Source organism: Hesperophylax consimilis, chromosome 8 (assembly GCF_061612785.1).
Source record: "Hesperophylax consimilis isolate HC1 chromosome 8, BYU_Hcon_1.0, whole genome shotgun sequence".
Lineage (NCBI taxonomy): Eukaryota > Metazoa > Arthropoda > Insecta > Trichoptera > Limnephilidae > Hesperophylax > Hesperophylax consimilis.
In genome coordinates, this window is record NC_142843.1 from 35,055,869 (window position 1) to 35,076,125 (window position 20,257).

The 20,257-nt window shown below is 34.0% G+C and overlaps 1 protein-coding gene across 2 annotated transcripts in view; it reads left to right on the top strand.

The window, feature by feature from the left end:
* Nucleotides 1–11,587: 11,587 nt before the first annotated feature.
* LOC149421930 (uncharacterized) overlaps nt 11,588–20,257 on the top strand; it is a 50,808-nt gene continuing 42,138 nt past the window's right edge. For both annotated transcript variants that reach the window (XM_089634162.1, XM_089634163.1), the window contains exon 1: nt 11,588–12,009. In XM_089634162.1, the coding sequence (XP_089490288.1) occupies nt 11,952–12,009 (58 nt within the window). In that variant the 5' untranslated portion in view covers nt 11,588–11,951. The remainder of the gene's footprint in view (nt 12,010–20,257) is intronic.

Here is a 20,257-nt window from a genome sequence, read left to right on the forward strand (position 1 = left end):
TTGAAACCAACCTACCATTATTTTTCGTTTACTTGGCATTTTAGAATTTGTAAATATTCTTTATTTATAAAAATTTAAATGATTACTGTTTTTTGTTGTCTACAGCCACCATACTAGGCTCATGTCCGTATTATGGTAACCATAATTCTTTAGATTACAATGTTTGTACAGAAATAAGAGATAAAAAACAAATAAAACATACGAATAGAATGGAATAAACAGCAGTTAATTTAATTTAATGACACAAGACATTCTTTGAAATAGTTCCTTCCCTTTACCAATAGCCAATTCTGAATATTTTTTATACAAAGATGTTGAGTTTCCGATTTTCTGGTATCTATATTGAATGAATTGAATATCTTGGGAGCAATATAAGAGAATTGTCGCTGGGCGAATGCTGTTTTTGTTGGAGGAATTACACATTTTAGGTGTGACGAGTAACGGGTGTGAATATTTTGTTGTGTTTTTTTTCCATATGTATATAAGAATAGTCTTAATGTATAATTGACGAATATCTAGGATTTTAAATATGCATCAGAATCATAAACATATTAAAATATTTTTATATGGTAAGCATTCATCAACTAAATATTTGTCTTGACTACTAAATAAAACACAAACTAACATAAATAAGCTTAGTAAAAACAGTAAACATATTTATCAACTGTATTGTAATAATTATTTTTAAAAGCAATAATTGTTCGCCTGAAACACTCATCCACATTGAAAAAATCTCCTGATAAAAAATACATGACGCCAACGGGACTCGAATATTGTAATATTTACAACGCACACGGTATTCACAAAAGAAAAAAGTTATTTAATATATAAGTTTACCTAAATACTAGAAAAAAATGCTAAAAATATTCTACTTAAATATTTTAATTAATTTAATAGATACCAATCTATATACTTGTATTACAATTAATATGTCACTATTTTTACCTATTTGTGCCGGAGTCTCACACTCGGGGACGTCGCTACTTGTTATATTGTCGAGCGAGTCGGTCAAATCTGTATCTGAATTCTGAGAGCGATCTATCTGTCTATCCTCTCTGAGTATGGTATAAATACGTATGTAAAAATACTTTTACATATTTACACAAAGTGTAATTGAGTCAGTGAGGAATATATAAACAGAAAACATCAAGAAATAATTACACAAGACTGACATACAAATACAACCAAGCGCACTTTAGGTGAAATATTCATTTACATTTACTATGTACACTATGCAATGCATATGCCCGAAGCAATGGCAAGGCATCGAGTGTTTCGTCATCTAATCTTGATCTAGTTTAGGTAGGTACTCGAGCAGTCAGCTGCTGACATAGCGCGCATCGCCCTCGCACTTCCCGAAGGTATTGTCACATTACATGTGACGTCGTAGGTGTTGCCACATCGCTTGTATTACCAGTTTGTGTTGACCACACGGGCCTCCGTTATCAAACTGCATTTCTTGTTATTACAGGTTTTACAATTTCAAACTTTTGGTTTAATATCATCTGGCAATTTGTGGTTGTGACGTCTAACCTAGTGATTATTTATAGTACGTTCAATGAGCCTCTTGGTTGAAGATTTTTTTCGGGATTTCTAAAGCATTCAGTATTTTTTTACTGCTTAAAAGAAAAAAAAATAATAGATACCTTTGAACAGCTTTGTTTTTTTATGTTTTTTATTGACTTTGCACAGTCTTGTAATTTTTTCAAAAGAAAGCTCGTGTAAAATCACCCAAAAGCGAGTTCTCACAGAGCGGTTTTTCATCGCGCGGGAAATTTCCCGCGCAGCTTGAGTCTCGAAAATATATATGGATGGTAAATGAAAGGGGTTGTCACTGCGGCAGAAGTTACGGGATACCTATATGGCTAACCGTTTCTTTATCCATTTACTTTTAGAACTGGTTCATCAACAAAAAAAACTACGGATTATAACATCTACGGTTCCAGCGAAATCAAAGGAACCGGTTCCATGTAACCGGGACAGTGAAATCGACCATTTCTACCCGAAACAAAAGGTCACTTGACAGTCGGCCATTGTTTATAATAATATTACGTATATCGGCCCTTGATAATACTCTGGTCGTTTTAAATTATTTCCTCCTTGAACGTGCCGTTTATTATTTTTAACTATCGACACATTCCCTGTTTAATCATAACTATGATATTTTGTTAAATGAGACTTTCAATTTTTTCAAAATGATTTGTCAGAACACGAGTGTCCTGATATAATATCGCTAATAACCTCGAATCTACATCATCAATGTGAAAGTAACTATGCAAATATTACAGGATTTTTTTTCCTTTTACTCCGAACATTAGTTTAAATAAATAATAATTACTATAGATAATTACCAATGTATTATAAATAAATACTTTGTAAATGCATTCAGATTCACTTGTCGCCACTTGTATTACAGTAAATTCAAGTCTCCCCGTGGAAAATGGACTTCAAGCTACGTCACGACTTTCTAACCAACCACCGCTCTATCCCCTCGATGAGCGAACCATGTTAAGTATAAATATGCATGCACTATAAATATGCCGTCGTTTACTTGAGCCAATGTTGGCGCGGCGCGGATAGTTTGGCCTTTTTCATCATTAACATTTAATCTGCTAAACTACTTTTGTAATATGTATATTGTTTAATAATTTTCAAAGGGCGTGTATTTATATATATCGTACAATTGACCACAATATATTTGTTCAGACTTCTATAGACTATGTTTTTCTGTCAGCAGGGTGGTATCGTAGACAAAGACGTCTTCAAAAAATAAAAAGAAAATATCGCTTATGAAATATTATAAAATGGAGCCGCGGTGGATTGGGCAAAATTCCCAATAGCATTATGCATTTCCGCCTTGTGTGAAAAAAGATCTAGGCGGGAAATTTCCCGCGCTATAAAAAAAACGCTCTATGGAAGGTTGCCCTAACTAAAATCATGTAAAAAAAATGTGTCACTGGCGACAGTTTGGTTATTTACTCGTATTTCAAGGAAAGAAAAAACAATGACATTGAATCATCGAAATGTCAATTACTCGAATCGTTTTATTTTTACTGTAACCAACTGTTGTGGGGTCATAGAAACAACGTGCGCGAGGTAAAGGGTAACTGAAATCGCCAAATTCACTGTCAGTTTTCAAGTTTTTCAAGAGAGAAGATTTCAAAGAAAAGGTTATTTATTTTTTTTACGTATCGGTTTCCAGATGGCACATTGCAATGGAAATCTTAGGCTGGCCGCATACATACGTTTTCCGTATTCGATTTCCGAATTCGTTTTCCGTATTCGGACATCCGAATGCACGGAATCAGTAGAAAATACATTAACTGCCGCACACGTTCGTTTTAGTTCCGAACGGAACAAATTCCTTACGCACGTTCCGAATGCGAGCCGGCGTGTTCGGAGATACCGAATGGAAAAAACTTAATGACGTCATGCGGAACGCAGCTATTGCATACAGTTTGTTTGTGCCGACGCAAACGTTCGGAAATTTCTGTTCAGTAATTCAGTGTTGCCAACGGATCTTGACCTAATATCGCCGTTTCTCATGCATAAGGTAGCCGAATTTTCTGTTAGGTGGGACATGTTTAAAATTGATGTTTTTACGTGAAAATAAAAATTTCGTGGGGGGGTGGCTAGAGAATTTCAAAAAAATAAAATTTTTCCCCAGAAAATAAACAAATTTCAAGAAAATATTAAATTTGTCCCCAGAAAAATAAATTTCATGGGGGGGAGGGGGTAGCTAGAGAATTTCGGGACATGTTTAAAATTGATGTTTTTGAAGTGGCTTAATTGGCGACCAGTAGCCTTTTAGATTTTTTCGGCGCCGATTCTCGCGCTGAGTAGCCTAAATGGCGATATATCGCCATTGTAACACTGGTACTGACGTTTATACATTCCGAGTGAAGAAAAACGAAAGTTTGCGCTAGTCTCACGGAATTCCGAATACGGAAAACGAATTCGGAAATCGAATACGGAAAACGTATGTATGCGGCCAGCCTTAGGTTCTAAACGAGAACGGTGGAAGAGAATTATCAAAATGTACCGTTTTAGATTTTTCACATACGTTAAAATTGGCCTGCATCTTATGGGCGTTTTACACGATGCCATTTTCATACCCCTCCCCAAAGGGAAACTTTATCGGAACCCATATGAAAAATCTTTGCTTCACACGTCAGATCATTATTTTCATACTTGAGATTTCAAGATAGATTATAGTTAACTTGATAGTTCCCAATAGATAAGAAATTATATTTTGGTATGCGGACATTACTAAATCGTCAAAAATGGCAACACCTTGAACATAACCGTAGATCACATGAAAGCATTCTTCATTTGCCGTTGCCGTCAACATCAAACATCATAAATGCACGCGAAATTCACCGAACACCTAACACATAAACATTAAAATCCGTAATGAAAACATTTAAAATATATTTGTACAGTTTTTTAAATAAATTTGTGGCATTTATAATCATTTTTATGGTAGGGTAGATTATTTATCCAGTTACAGTTCTTATTTTGACATTCTTAACATTTACGAAAATAATTATAAAAAAATGTTATTTAAAATAAACAAAATATATACACTGTTTCAAAATTTCATTCAATAGCACCATTACTTTTGTCATGGTGTGCTAAAACATCTGTTCAGTCTTTTTTATTTTAGTCGTTTTATCAATACAGTGGTACCTCGACATACGAGTTTAATTCGTTCCGCAACCTTGCTCGTATCTTGAATTACTCGTATATCGATGCAGATTTCCCCATACAAAACAATTAGACCACCATTAATCCGTTCCAACCCCCAAAATGTCACCCCAGTTATTTTTGTTACGTGGTTTTGAATAATAAAAACGTATTTATAAATAGCGCCGAAATAGATGTTTGGTGTATAGCTTCTGAAAATTATAAATCACCTCCTGATCCATGGGCTGCAGGATAGGAGTGGTGTTGGGTGGTAGGTAGAGAACCTTTATAAATTTAAACTCCTCGAGGTTTGGTGGATGAGCAGGGGCATTGTCGAGGATGAGAAGGGCTTGCACGGGTAGGTTTTTTTCTTGTAGATATTTCTTAACAGAAGGGCCGAAAACCAGGTTTACCCACTCCACAAAGAACTCGTATCTCGAATTTCGCTCGTAACTCAAATCAAAAAATCACTCGCTCGCCGGCTCGTATCTCGAAAAACTCGTATGTTGGGGCATTCGTATATCGAGGTACCACTGTATTTTAAATATAAAACGAAATAAACATGTAACATTTCCACACAGTACCTACAGTTCTAAAACAATGACAACAGATCTCAAATGATGTCCGCCATCTTAAACTGCACAAACATCGGTACCAAAAAAGAACATGTTCTTTTTCATTTCGAATCCAAGTGAAAAGACGACCCATGTGTAAAATGGACGAAAAAAGGGATAGTGTAAAACTCCAAACGACTTCGGTAGATCAATCATGAAGATGTCGAATTGCAGTTATACAAACAATAATTTGGTTTCCTTGACGTCAGATGACATGATACATCAACACCTTAATTGAAGAACTTGATTTACAACTTTTCTGCAGTAGGTATCTAATAATTGACCTTACATCGTGGAAAAACGCAGACGATAATAATATTACACTCGACTTTGAACTCGATGGATTAGCTGATCGGCGTCATTGGTTTGGTGTCACCCAGGGCGGTCACATAATGTTATCTACTTTTGTGGACCTCTTCCAAGGATTGTATTTTAGAAAACATTATATTTATATAATTATAACATATCTTTTATAAACGGTAACTTGTAGTACAAGCGGGAAACTAGTAAATCTACATAAAACAAGTAGTCGATTTTGTTATATAAGCTTTCGTTTTCGAGTAAATCAAGGTGGAAATTAGAATTTTGCCAAAAGTTAAAAAAATGCTTGGATCGAAAATAAAATTTTTTGGTGTGCACAAGTAAATTTTATTGAATTAAAATGTATTATTTCACATTTAATTCATACAAAAAGTATATTGTATACTTACGGTACTTTCCAGAATGGTAGACTCAGTATCGCCCTAGTGAAAGATCACCTATCGATAATTAAAACGTTACTTGAAATTTTAACCGTGTTTGGTGACCAGATCTGAATAGCCAGTTACTTCCGTCGTAGAGATAACTTCTTCAGCCTCACAAAATACCCCAATTGGGGATGCCATAGTCTCACTAGCTCCGGTTATCAGGGAGCTGCTGGTACTCTTGTGCGGTGCCAAATATTTTTAATGCCGCCTGTAAGTTGTCACGAAAATAATTGCTATCGTCGAAAATAATTATTTTTCCGGACTTTACCTAGCCTAGTAAAGGAATAAATTCACAAGCTTGAATTTGACTGGCAACATTTTTTTCGGGAATTTTGGCACCGTTTCCTCCAGTGACGTCACTGCTAGAATTCTCACCGTTTTGGGGAGCGACGACTATTCGATTATGTCACATAATTTAAGTTATTGACTTGCTCTTTAATTTTCGGGCAATCCTTGTTGTTAAGGATGATTGTGCCGCGTGCCATCGTGATAATTTCAGTTTTCAAAATGAGTACTCTCTTTACGGTTTAAATTTCAAGTTTGCTGAGTGACACCGGGAGTTTTGCTTTTCCTTGCTAATCGAAAGCCATCTACCGCTGGAGATTAGGTGGGAGTACTTATTTATCACGCGGATGCGCCCCGAAACTGAGTCGTTCACGCAAATGCTTTATTTGTGGCCCCCTCGATGGAAAAGGCCTCGGAAAAGGTTGTCGGCTACCCTCACTTTAAGGAGCGAGCTTCCATTTGAATGAATCGCTTCGCGGGATGCTGCGAATGAGTCATCCAGGGTCTTGACGTAGAAGAGATCTTGCTCCTGCTTTCTGCCTATCCGAGTTGTTCCACGTACTTTCTAGCCCACCTTAACCTGAGAGGGTCTCAACAGCGCCGGCAATAATTTATATATGACATTTAACACCCCAACGCTTTGACATGTTATAAAGTCTTTAAAAAATAAGAATGCGGGAGCAAAGGGAATATGTGCAAAACATATCATGATTGAATTTATACAATATACACGTGTTTTTTATAAATTAAAATAAACAGTATATTATACATATTCGTAGATAAGAATGAAAAAAAAAACATTTAAGAAAACATTCACATCACAACTCTGAGACATTGAAGAAAACATTCACATCACAACTCTGAGAAATTGAAGAAAACATTCGCATCACAACTCTGAGACATTGAAGAAAACATTCACATCACAACTCTGAGAAATTGAAGAAAACATTCGCATCACAACTCTGAGACATTGAAGAAAACATTCACATCACAAATTGAGACACTGCGAAAGTATTTTAACTCTGTATTTTCGCATGACGTAAATTAAGTTTATGGCGTCTATATCTGAAGCAGCGAAAAATTCAGTAATCGTACACCGAGAAAAATTAGTATTGCTAATTTATTAAGAATCTCTTCTAGTTATTGTTAATCAGGTTAAAAGGGGGATTGCAGGCCTTAACGGATGAATGAATAGGTTTCCTGATAAACTTTTATGAAATGACGAATATATTATCACGATGTCGGAACACGTGTTCATAAAAGTCCTAATATTTTCGCATTTTGTCATTATTTATTATCAAGGCAAATACATGTTCATGAACACGTGATCCGATATTTTAGGAAATTACTAAAAGTGTATCAGGTAACGGCCTGCAATCCTGTTTTAAACCGAATTACCAATAATTTGAAAAGATTCGTAATACTCATTTTTCTCCGTGTAAGTATTTTCAGTTCGCAACGTTAATTCTACCTCTAACTATAAAGTTATGAAAAATCCAATATTCTGTCTATAAAATAAAACACGACGCCATTATCGTAGTACAAAAATTTTTGATTGTTCAATGAAAATAAAAAAAAACGCATGTGAAGCCGGTAGGAACAACTAATGTTTTGTAAAATAAATCAAAACGGATTTGTTGGTATTTCCATAGAAAATTCTAGAAAACAATAATATTATTGACTTAATCGATTGTTATATAAGCCGTGACGGTGATCTTGCACAATAATTAGTTGAGATTTCATAGAAAAAAATAGAATCCTACGTCACAAAATTCTTATTTTAACCTTGAACTTTAGCACCGTTCAACAACTATTAGGTATACCTCAATACAACAACATCTGATGAAACGCCCCAAATATGTGTAGAATACATTTTTGTCTCGGCTGACCAGTGACCAGTTCTTACTTCCGCTAAATGGATCGCGATTTTTTTTCAACGACCTTCAGGCCTCCTACATAACTCTGGTCCAGTGGCAGGGCTTGGAAAGGATAATAGACAGTGAAAATTCAATAAATATTTTAGAATTTATTCTCAATATGGGAGGCGGGCTTGGGTACCATTTATTGAATAACCAACACCTCTGCCATAGGTCTCTCCAAGTGGTTCGCTAATTTTGGTGTTTTAGCAAGGGTGTTTTAGCAGTACATTATACCTTCCCAGAACTTCTAATCCCTTTCCTTAAAAAAGACCATCCACACAGCATCCCAAAAGATGACATAGGTCCGGAGGGAAATTATTTTCTTCAGGGGCTCCAGTTCTAGAGAATGCGTATAAAAACGATCGTTATTAGCCTGAAAACATAATAAAGTATGTAAATTACATTTAGTTAAGGTAAAATCTTGCAATCATACAGATAGATAAATAGCAGCCAACAAAAGTATGCGTTCACAAAATGAAGTGTTGGTAGCTCTTACTACAGTTATACATAACCGAAGGGGACAGGGTCGAATTAGCTCAATGGCAGGGCAAAGCCCCGGCAAGGCTAAGATCCTGGGTTCAATTCCTAGATGCGACCAAATCTTTACCTGATTTTTCTGTTTCACATGATTCGTTTGAGAGTCATTAATATTATCTTCAATGATTGAATATTACAATTTGCGGGTTATACTCATTAAGTTATTCCAAAAACAAAAATATTAATAATGATTATCATTGAATAATTTGTATAGCGCCGTTTTTCTGAAGGCTCTAAATAATTATTTACAAAAGTGACATCGAAAAGCTTAAAAAAATATTCTACTAGTTTTAAATACAATAATAGACTGAGCAAAGCGAAATTCTGTTTTGACTAGACCACCTTGTATTTCATCTGTCTATAAATTTGTTTGTGTGTTCCGTGTCCGGTCAATCCCCTCAAGATGGTTGAAGTGTTTGGTGGTACATTTTTACACAGCCAGCTCAGGAGTAATCACCGTTACTGTTCACAGAACAAATGGTTATAAGTAGCAAGGTATTTACATGTTTTAGACATTTAATTATCTACAATATCGCGGAGTGTGAAAGGTTTCTGACTACTTGCTTAGCAGTTACTCGACTCGATGCATTTGCGCACTGATGCATGAAATAAATACATTTTCCACACATAAGTGACTTTATCTATACAGTTTGGGTGTGAATTTCTATGGATTATATATATTTCTACTGTCTAAAAAGATAGGTTTTAAGTTTAGCTCAGAATTCAGTCTTTAATCGAGTCTGACAGATTATTCCAATCTTCAGGCCCTGTTGCAGTTATAGATATGGTTATTCTACAATGGCAATATTAGAGCTATCATAGCAAACGAAAAACAACTTCCCAAACTTAACTGTACGGATGGCCAAAAGTGGAACTAACGAACGAAACTACATTTTTGTAAACCCATACATTTTTCGCATCCCCATATATCTACTTCCCGATAGCACAGATTTGTAAAGATTGTCATACCTACTTATCCATCACTTCAGGTGGCCAAAAAAGAAACTACAACTGTTTTTTTGCTGCTTAATAACTGCCTTTAAACACTGCCTTTTTATATCCACATAATCTAAACTAGCTACATTTCCGATTGTATTAATAAGTGTATCGATATCGATCTGTTGTTCGTTAGTTCTTTTCCTGCCCGCCTGCACAGGTAAATTTGTATGTTGTAGGCATGTTCGTACTTACCTCACAGACAGTTTTTCCTTGGGTGGTTGATGCATGGTTAATTTTTGATAATTGCATCTCCTACTTGGATGTTTCGTGAATGTAGGTACTTATCTACCTGACTCTAAAAAAATAGTTAAAAAACATGCAATTCTATGTTTTAAAATAACAACTTTGATCCATCGTGTATTTGTCACTTTTATGGAAACCAGAAATAGAAATAGTTAACAACGAACATAATATTTCATTTTCATATTGCATTGCCAAAGGCAAGAAACGTGATGCCTACGGGACAGTTAATATTATTTAACATTGAAACTAATTTTGTTTCTAGTGCATGCTATTTTATTCAGTTGATAGTTGACATAAATAACATCACCCCGAAGCGATCTTATTCAGGGCCAATGGACAGTATGGACTATAAGCACTGAACACCCGTACCTAGCTAAATAATCATAGAAAAAAAACGTTAATATATTTTTATGTTTATATATATGGTTTGTAGTATATAATATGTTATAACTACGGTAGCTTCTGTGTACCTAATAACTGTGCTTATAATATAAAATTATAAAAGTACCCAAATTAGGGTCAAATCGGGTAAAACGATACGGTTTTAAAAAAGTATTGTAACTTCGAAAATAACAAGAAACCTACAAAAGTAAAAATATTTATTTGATTCCATTCTGGTAACTTTTAGTGTAATAATTTTTTCATCTCATTTTTATCTGATACATGCTTGCATAATAAATGTACCTAGCTGTTTTCTATTATTCTGTGAATTTCTTAATGGAATTTTACCCAAAATAACCCTAGCCCCTAGGAATCTAACTTGATACCAATACGGAAAAAAACTGTTTCTCTTATCATAGAAACTCAGACAAGGGATAACAAATTAATTTAGTAGGTACCTAACCATAGTAATCCCAGCCGAAATAAATAATATTAAACATGGGTTACCGCACCTATTCATCGCAGTTTTTAGAGTAGTACTACAGATGAACATTAAAAAAACCACATTAAATAGCAATGTGTCAGCAACATAACGTAATTTCAAGAATTTCTGAAAGGAAAATTAATTGTTTCATTGACCCTAATAAAGCAACAAACAAGGAAAACGTCACAGAATTTTTTATATTGTGATGATGAAACCATCGAAACCAATAATTATTAACCCGATTTCATCGAAAGCTCTTATTAATTTTTATTTCGAAGAATTTTCTTGGAAAATAAATTCCAACTTACTACCATCTCAAATTCGTTCCGAGAAGAGAAGGTAGGTTATTGAGTAAATTAATTCTTGCGAACGTGATCCGGCTCACGTAACCGCGTATTTCACGCAATATTATTATTCCAGTGTGCAGCATGAGTTAACCGTGTACGGTGGTGTTTTTTACTCTTCGGGCTCTTCGGTTAAAGTTTTTGTATTTTTGAAAATCTTTAAAATACCTTTTGGTAATGAGTTTTCAACTTCAAACTTTGTTCACGACGATAAATAAGTGACAACCCTGAGTGAAATAGTGGTTATCAACAAGTTTGGAGATAGAGGCACAGATGGCAGTAGTATCTATTTGTGTTGAACTAGTGTGATTGGCTCAGCGAGCTGCACGAAGTTGTCGAGCAGCGAATGAGGTGCATCGCGAACGTTTTGTGACATTAGTGTCATCAGTGACACTTTTTCACAGTTTTTGACAGTTGTCCGCGTATTCCGTGCGTTCCGCCGTGGGGTGCTTTTGATTTGGTGATTTTAAACTATCACCCCGCGAATTATTTAGAATTAATTGGGATTATTATGTTCCTCGTGCTGTGATATTATTGTGCAATACGTATATATAATGGTTTAGTGCCCTGGTTGATTATGAATACCTTATCAAACACAAGTTTGTGAAGTTCAATATGCGTGTGTTTAACTTTCGTTTTTTGAGTTTTAAATATTGACTTAGACGCCTAATGACATGTGCAGTACGAGTAATTAACGCAAATTGAAGGTGACAATGGCTATAGCCACATGGATGTCTCATATTCCCTTTCTGGTGGCCCTTTTTACATCTGGTAAGTTCGGAATTCTTTTATTCATCGTATTGATATTACGATATTGTGCTACTTTGCGTGTTTGCAGTATGCGCCAGCGAACGTTTGGTTTGACCGTTCGGTGAGAATAAATTACGCCTCTTTGAGAAGAAATCATTTATACGAAGTTTGCAAAGATATGTTGCGCTTTGTTCAGATATTTTAAACTTTTTTTTTCATTTTCACATTAAAGTTTTCCAACTTTAATAACTGCAAAACCGTAATTAAAAATAATTATATACTTACGTTATGATTTCATACCAACTTTCTCCGTCTTCGTAATTATTATTGCATACCTTTTATGGATTACGTATGTATACTAAAAATGTTAAATTTATTATTCCTCATTATTTACTCAATGACACAATAGGTAGGTACATTAATAATTAGGCATGTTCCGTTTTTTATTTAAATTTACGCTTACCTGGCTAATATAAATACTTGTAGTTCTGTCCAAAAAAAGTATGTTTCTAATTTTATTTTATTTTAATTAATCAAAACCAAAATTTCTTCAGAATCATAAGATCGTTTGTAAGTAACTTTTTTATTTCAAATAGGAAATTATACAATTTGTTGAAAGAAAAGTCAATTTTCAAAAGTCAATCTTTATGACAATTCTTTTTTCAAACTTTCTTCAGGCCGGTGACACCATAATATTGATTATTCCGATTTGAGAGCTTGTTGTAGGAAACATTAACCATGTCTCTGGCGGGATAAAAGGTAGCATCCAACACATTCACCTTCGTGAACCGGAACGTAACAAACAAATTTCAGAGGAAATGCCAAATGGCCAAGTTAAAGCAGGCCAAAGCTAGACTTTATAATAAAAAATAATAATTTTAATAAGGCGGACTCAATTATAGAGGTTTTTAATTAAAAAGTAAATTTCACAAATTACAATTTTTGTGATTTTCTCAACTACCATACTAGGCCAATCCCGGTGTTATGGTTGTCGTACATAATTTAGATTATAATGTAAGAACGAGGAATATAATATTTTGTAGAAACAAATTATAAAACTTAGGGGAAAAGAACATAAAAAATTATATAAACCATAATAGAAATAAAAATAAAGATTTTTAAAGAAAATCGAAATAAAAATAAAAATATTTAAATTTAAGATTATTTTATATCAAAAACTTTTAATGCAAGTTAATCATGGTAGGTACCTATCTGTAAGGGTATATGTTTATGATCACTTTTAAATTTAGTGAGATTAAAAAAATTGGAAATGATAGTTTTATTTTATTTTTTTAATATTGTTAGGAACTTGGTATTTAAAAAAAAAAGTTCTTCTCCTTTCAAATATTCAATGTTGAACATGGATATTGCAAAGGGATATAGAATTATTTGATTTTACGTCGGTGCTCAATGCATTGTATATTTTAGAAACGACAAACCAGAATTGTCGTTGAGCGAATGTTGAGCGTTCTAGTCTACCTCTAGACAATCTATACATACATTTTAAGGAGACCAAATGAATTATCATTTGAAATAGACACACTGTCAACTTGAAAATTTGCATCTTATATCTGAAAGAAGTGAAAATGTTATTTCAGTTTTTGAAAATTGCTTAACCCTTAGGAGCCAAAGCCCTGCAATTGCAGCGTTGTAGAATTGTGTCGACGCATGTCACAGAGCACTGCCATTGCAGTATCGACCATATACATTTATTTTGCCTTAAGATATTACTTCTGCTGGGTTTGTTTAACCCAAAAATGTTAGCCTTAACAAAGATGTGTTTTTATTTGTTGAATATTCTTGCCGGCTCCTACGGGTTAAAAAATACATACAGACAACTATGTACTACGTACATTGATGGTTGCATAAGCTTACTGCCTTACTTGTATGGTTTAATAGCTAAATAACTGAGTGAGGTATGACTTGCCCTCTACCATGTCTGGCAGTATTCAATTCCATTGCTAGGTTTCAATAATAATATTATATTTAAAAAAGTGTTTAGCCTGTATATGATTTATGATTACGTTTACAAGCAATCACATATGTATTTTTATTCGTTAAAAAAAAAAAAAATGTATTTATATATTTAGTTGTTATATTATTGGCATGCATTTATGAACACGCTTTATCTGCAATAACAAATGAGTATGTTTATCAGTTTTTATAGTAATTATTATTATTTGCATTATTTGTGAATGCATTATTTGTGAATGCATTATTTTATACAAATTATTTTTTTCTGAATTACCTACCAACCTTCACCATTGAAATGTTACTGTTTTATATTCTGTGAGAGATAACAGAAATATCTGTGTTCTGGCAAGCCAATAATTTCTAGAAACATATTTAATATTAAGTTATCAAAGACATTATCTGACATTTAAAAAAAAAGTAATATATAAATGTTAATGTATTTAAGGGCTATTAGGTCTAAAATTATCATAAATAATATTTAAACAAAGCCCGACTACAAAATGAAGTGGGCTCTTTGTTTCAACCTTAAAAACCCTAATACTAAGAATATATTGATGGCGTTAATCCGGTGAAAAAAATTGGGACATACAAAGAAACCAGTGAGTTGTTCCTACATTGTGGTTAAATGGCGATACAATTACGTGATTCAATTTATTCCATTAAAAATATGCAGATTATGAGCAGACTCTTTAAACCAGTGAACTTAGTGTCGGTATTATCAATTTATGAAATGACTAAGTATTCATCGTACTGTTTATCCCGTGGGAAGAAGATTGGGTAGTCTGGTGATGGTAATTGCAACAACATGAAATACAATGCCCATCTTCATATTATTAACCCTTCCCTTAAGGTGCTGGAATATCCCTCGAGCTCCAATGCCGTGTTCTCAGTGTACGGGGTACACATTTCAATTCTATCACTTTTAATCACAAGTTGGATAAAAATTAAAAATTTACATTTATTACTTCTGTAAATCAATTTGTTAATATTACACGGACAGCTGGCGGTCTACCGGCTGTAATGGCTGTATCATACTTTTTATGCGTATACTACTGAAGACCATGCATCTTGGCACGGTGAGCGAAACCCTGTACCACTCTTGCTCAATACCATAACACTCAGGCAAGTTATCAACGCACACAGACATAAGTATTATTACCAAATTTTACCGATGGTTTGACAAAACTTTTTTTTCTGTTGCGTTTGATAAATGCTTATGTATTTGAATTATTTAATCCAATACAAAAATGTATTCTTGAGGAATACCTAAAATACGCACTCTGTGCTTAGTATGTTTATAGAGATATTGAAATAATTATAGGCAGCTCAAATCAGTTGACAGCACTGGCAAGGAAGGGTTAAGGTCCTTCTATTGATAATGATGCACATTAAACTGGTGAGTGAATGAGTTGAAAAATGCGTCCCACGGATCAAGTAGATCCTACCCGGGTATCGTGGGTTCATTACCTTTCCTAGCTAAGTCCTCAATCATTGCAAAAGCAACATGTTTCGCTTTTAATAATGGTAGCAGGAGTTTTTCAAATATTTACGCTTTATTCTTAATCCGTGAATATTTGTCTTTCTTTAAAAAAAAACAAGATGGTTGAAGCAAATAGCCGATCAGTTTAGCAGTGGGTTATAGTTGAACAAAAAAAAAATAATAATAATAATAAAAATTAAAATTAAAAATTAAAAATATTAACTATGATGGCCTCCATGGTCGAGGGGTAAGGCTCTGGACTACCAATCTGGAGATTGTGAGTTCAAATACCAGCGTGCAAGTAAACTTTACTTGATTAATTTGTGTTATTTCACAATTCACTTAAAATAATAAATAGTATATTTGCGGCACGTTCCAGAATTCAATATACTCTCAGTATCGCCCCGGTGTAAGACCACCATTCAGTATTTAAATGTTGCTTGAGACCAGATCTGAACAGCCAGTCACTCACCACAACCTTCAGCCTCACATCTTACCCCGATTGGGATGCCATAGACTCACTGGCTCCAGTTGGGACCTTTATGCGGTATTCACGTACAAATAAAAACACACTATAATTACCATGTTAGGATCTTTTTGTTATAAATTAACAATAATTAAGTAATTCACATTTTTGTTAAAAAGTACATTATTTACTACTAAAGTACTTATGTACCTACAATTTGATGTTTCGTAATATTGTTAATTTGATTAAGTATATTTATGTCGTGGGACTGAAACAAGTATTTTGAGTTGAGTAATTGCGAAGTTTATCTGCTATAAAGTAGAAAAGATCTTTGTGGTACTTTTATATTTATTTATTTTGACCTATTTATGAGACACATAAAATGTCATACTGCGCAAATAAATAGAAATGATTTATGGATGTTTGTATCATCAAAAGATGTTGTAATGAGATAGAAAAGTAAGTCATTCAAATATTTCTCATCGCATTATAAGCATTTGCATGTAATTACATATTATTTTAATAATTGTTGCCAGGCTATATAAGTTTAATATTAATTTAGAGTGATGAAATCTTTAAACTTAATCCTAATAGATTCAACTCTGTGATGAAATAACAGTACTATTCTGTACTTATTGAGTGATGAAATCTTTAAACTTAATCCTAATAGATTCAACTCTATGATGAAATAACAGTGTTATTCTGTACTTATTTACGTCTAAAAGAAGGCTGCTTATAGAATTGAATCAGAGATGAAAATTATAATTGCAAATTGATAATCTAGTATTACATACTTTGTAGATTGCTACATTTTTTAAATTCTTTCGCATGTTCATAATACATATTCATAATACGTATTATAATCTGATGATGTGCTCTTGCATTGATAATTAATTAAAAACCATTGTTTCTATGAAACGTGAAGTGTATTTATTACTCATGCATGTTTGTTTCAATTTAGCAAAATATACTTATAAATAATACTGTGCATATAACACGTGCCCAACATGCAAAAACAATATTTATACATCTGCATCAGCAGTTTGCAGCACTTTTATGCCAATGTGATATTAAACATTTCACTATAATATAGCTTGCAATAATACTGTTTGCATTACCACATTTTCTATGAGGAACATTAAATACATAAATGCAGGGCTGGTACTATGCAGGCACAATTGGAGCAGTCCGCCCCGTGCGCTGATTTGCCACGGAACGAATTTGCTGATTATACTTAAAATCTAATACTGCGCACTTGAGGTTTTTATTCTACCAGTCGGTGGCTGAGTTGACATCGCGTTTGGATCCCACCCAGGCGTAGTGTGTTCAATTCCTCGACTGGCTAAGTCCTCTATTACAACACAACCAACATTTTCCGCTTATTGTGGTGGAAGTAGGAGATTTTCAAATATTGTCAGGTTATTCATAACACGGGAATGTTTGTCTTTCTTTTTAAAAAATAATAATTAGCGCCAGGTGCTGTTTGACTCAGGGCCAGCCGTTCATACATTTATACATATTATGTAATAAAATTCACGAATGAAATATTATTTCCTTTTCAGAGCCTGTCTCACATTAAGACGTGCGTCTCATGTTAAGACGTGTGTAATGCAGTCAGTATGTTTTGCCTGACAACATTATTGACGCTAAAGCATGTGATAATGCAACTCTCTTAAAGGTTCATACAATGGACTTGTCAAACCTTTACGTTGGCTGGGAGTTGCACTTCAAGTCTCTTGAAACAATAGGGATACCTTATTGAAGATTTAGGTCTCCATCAAAATGTACTTGAGAAAACAGGGACAAACATAACACGGCGTTATTGAACGTCGATGTGACTTTTAATATCTTAATATATAAAAATTCAACCTGCGCATGTTTGCGCTCGCAAAACTCGAAAGTATTCGACTGATATGGAGGAAAATTTTAAAATTTGTTCTTAACCTTTCCCTTACTGTTCTAAAAAAATCCACTTGTTCCGGTGCTGTGTAGTCAATACACATCTCAAAATAAGCTATTTAATATCGGAAAAATATGAATATTCATAGCTAATCGATTATGTTCATTATATTTTATATCAAACGTGATAATATGTAATTGTAATTTAATTGCTGAAAACATGAAAAAACCATTGGCAGATGCTAAAGAAACGTGCGAGGGGTGCACATCTAACGATGGTTCGCGGGCGACTGGCTAGCGGCTGGCGGCTGGCACAAACACAGCTGTGCGGTCGTAGGTATCGATGGTCTTAATCGAAATACAACTGCAGACGTGTGGATGTCTCATGTTCCCGCATAGCGAGATAAAGCGGGGCATCAATAGCGTGTCATTTCCTCGCACACTCTTCGCGTATTAGTATCACACGGGGGATTGTATTGGTGTATTTGTTCCCGATTTTTAACAAAAATCTCTGATTTTTAATTGAATTTGAAAACTATGTAAAATATTATTTTTTAATTCACTGCATAAATGTATAACGGAGGAATACCTAAAATCTGAACCCAGAATTTATTATATTTATAGAGTTATTAAAGTTATTAGAAGCAATGTGTAGTAAATACACACCACAGATAAGAAAAGGTTAATAGTGCCGGGAGTGTTAAGAGAGAGGTTAGAATGGTAGAAGTCGGGGACGCCCGAGGAATACTTAACAAAATATCTCTGCATCGGAATGAGAAACAGAGTCGAATTAAATTCAATGTAATGTAGTTTTTTAACAGTAACACTGTGGTATACAGTAGTTAATGGTGGAAGACGTCAGAGACATCCGAGAGAGACATTAGCAACAGCAAAGCATTGCGTGGTTCACTAGTTATGTATATATCTGTTACCTCGGATTCAACTAAAGCAAACTGGTTCATGAAATCTATGTTCTGCACTTTTCCAGTTTGTGAATTCAACCAAGAAGGCAAAAGCACAAAACATAGTAATTCAAACATACAATAATAATAATACAATCAAATCGAAATTTGCGCAATTAAATTTTATTTGATAAATTTGCGCTATTTCACAATTTATTCATTTAAAATAATATATTGTATACTTGCGGCACATTGCAGAGTGGAAGATACTCTCAGTGTCGCCCTGGTTTAAGACCGCCATTCAGAATTGAAAACTTGCTTTAAATGGCTTTAGCCATGTTTGGTGACCAGATCTGATTAGCCAGGTACTCTCCCACCTTCCTCTTCCCCATCTCCTTCCTCTTCCCACTACTTTCAGCCTCACAACATATCCAAATTGGGGAGCCATAGTTTCACTGGCTTCAGACTTTTGGGAGCAGTTGGGACTCTTGTGCGGTATTCACATATATTGAATTCCGTAAGTCTAAACTTAAACTTTATAAACATATATATTAAAAAAAAATTTAAACACTGAAAGCAAACCCTAAGCAACCTTTAAAATAATAACCTTCCGCCAACTCAAAGCATTTTTCAAGAAAATAATCCATTTGAATAGGAATTATATTTATAAATATAAAAATACTTTTTTTAAATTTGTTTTGGTAAAATAGAATTCTGTAGCTTATTACTATTTCATTATAGTTATATGATTCTGGTTAAAATATATTTAAAAAAAAAAAAAACAAACAAAAAATTAAAAGTATAGAGAAATAAGACTTTATTTTCTTGCCGCCATAGCAGCGGCACTCGAGTAATACGGCAAACCATGCATGCCGTCCCTACGGTGGCATTCGAGTGCTAAGGGTTAAATAAAGTAACACAAATGTAAATTAGATAATCCGTAACATACTTGTTTTTTTATATAATAATTGAACATAGTTCTGCAGACAGCTGCCAGTCCACATTTTTTACAAAAATAAGACATTGTTGTTATCCGATGGAGTAAGGCCAATTCTGTGTTCTACTAAAACCAGCCAGGCTGCTTTTATATAAAAATTCATAGTAATCGCCTTCCTAAGTATTTGTTGATCGTGAAAAACGACATTTAAAAAATGTGACAAAGCGCCCACGGCACTCAAAACACTTTTAGTGTGACTATTTCTCAAAACATATTTACCAGATAACAGCCAGAGTCAACTGGTCGATTTCAGCAATTTACCTTACATTCGAAAAACAATATTTTCCTAATCAGCAGAAAATGTTCACGGAGCTTGTAATTACATATATTTAGTCTTTTGACAGCTCTGGTCATTTTCTGCGTTCACTAATATGTATTTTACAGAACAGACAGACCTGAAAAAAACACAATATCTCTAAAAATATACACTTAAATCCACTTTAACCCTTTTAGTGCCATTGTTTTTTACTCATATATACTTAGAAATGCCAAAGGAATCTTTTGTTTTTGATGTCATTTACCTGAAAAAAAACAGTATCTTTTCCAAAAAA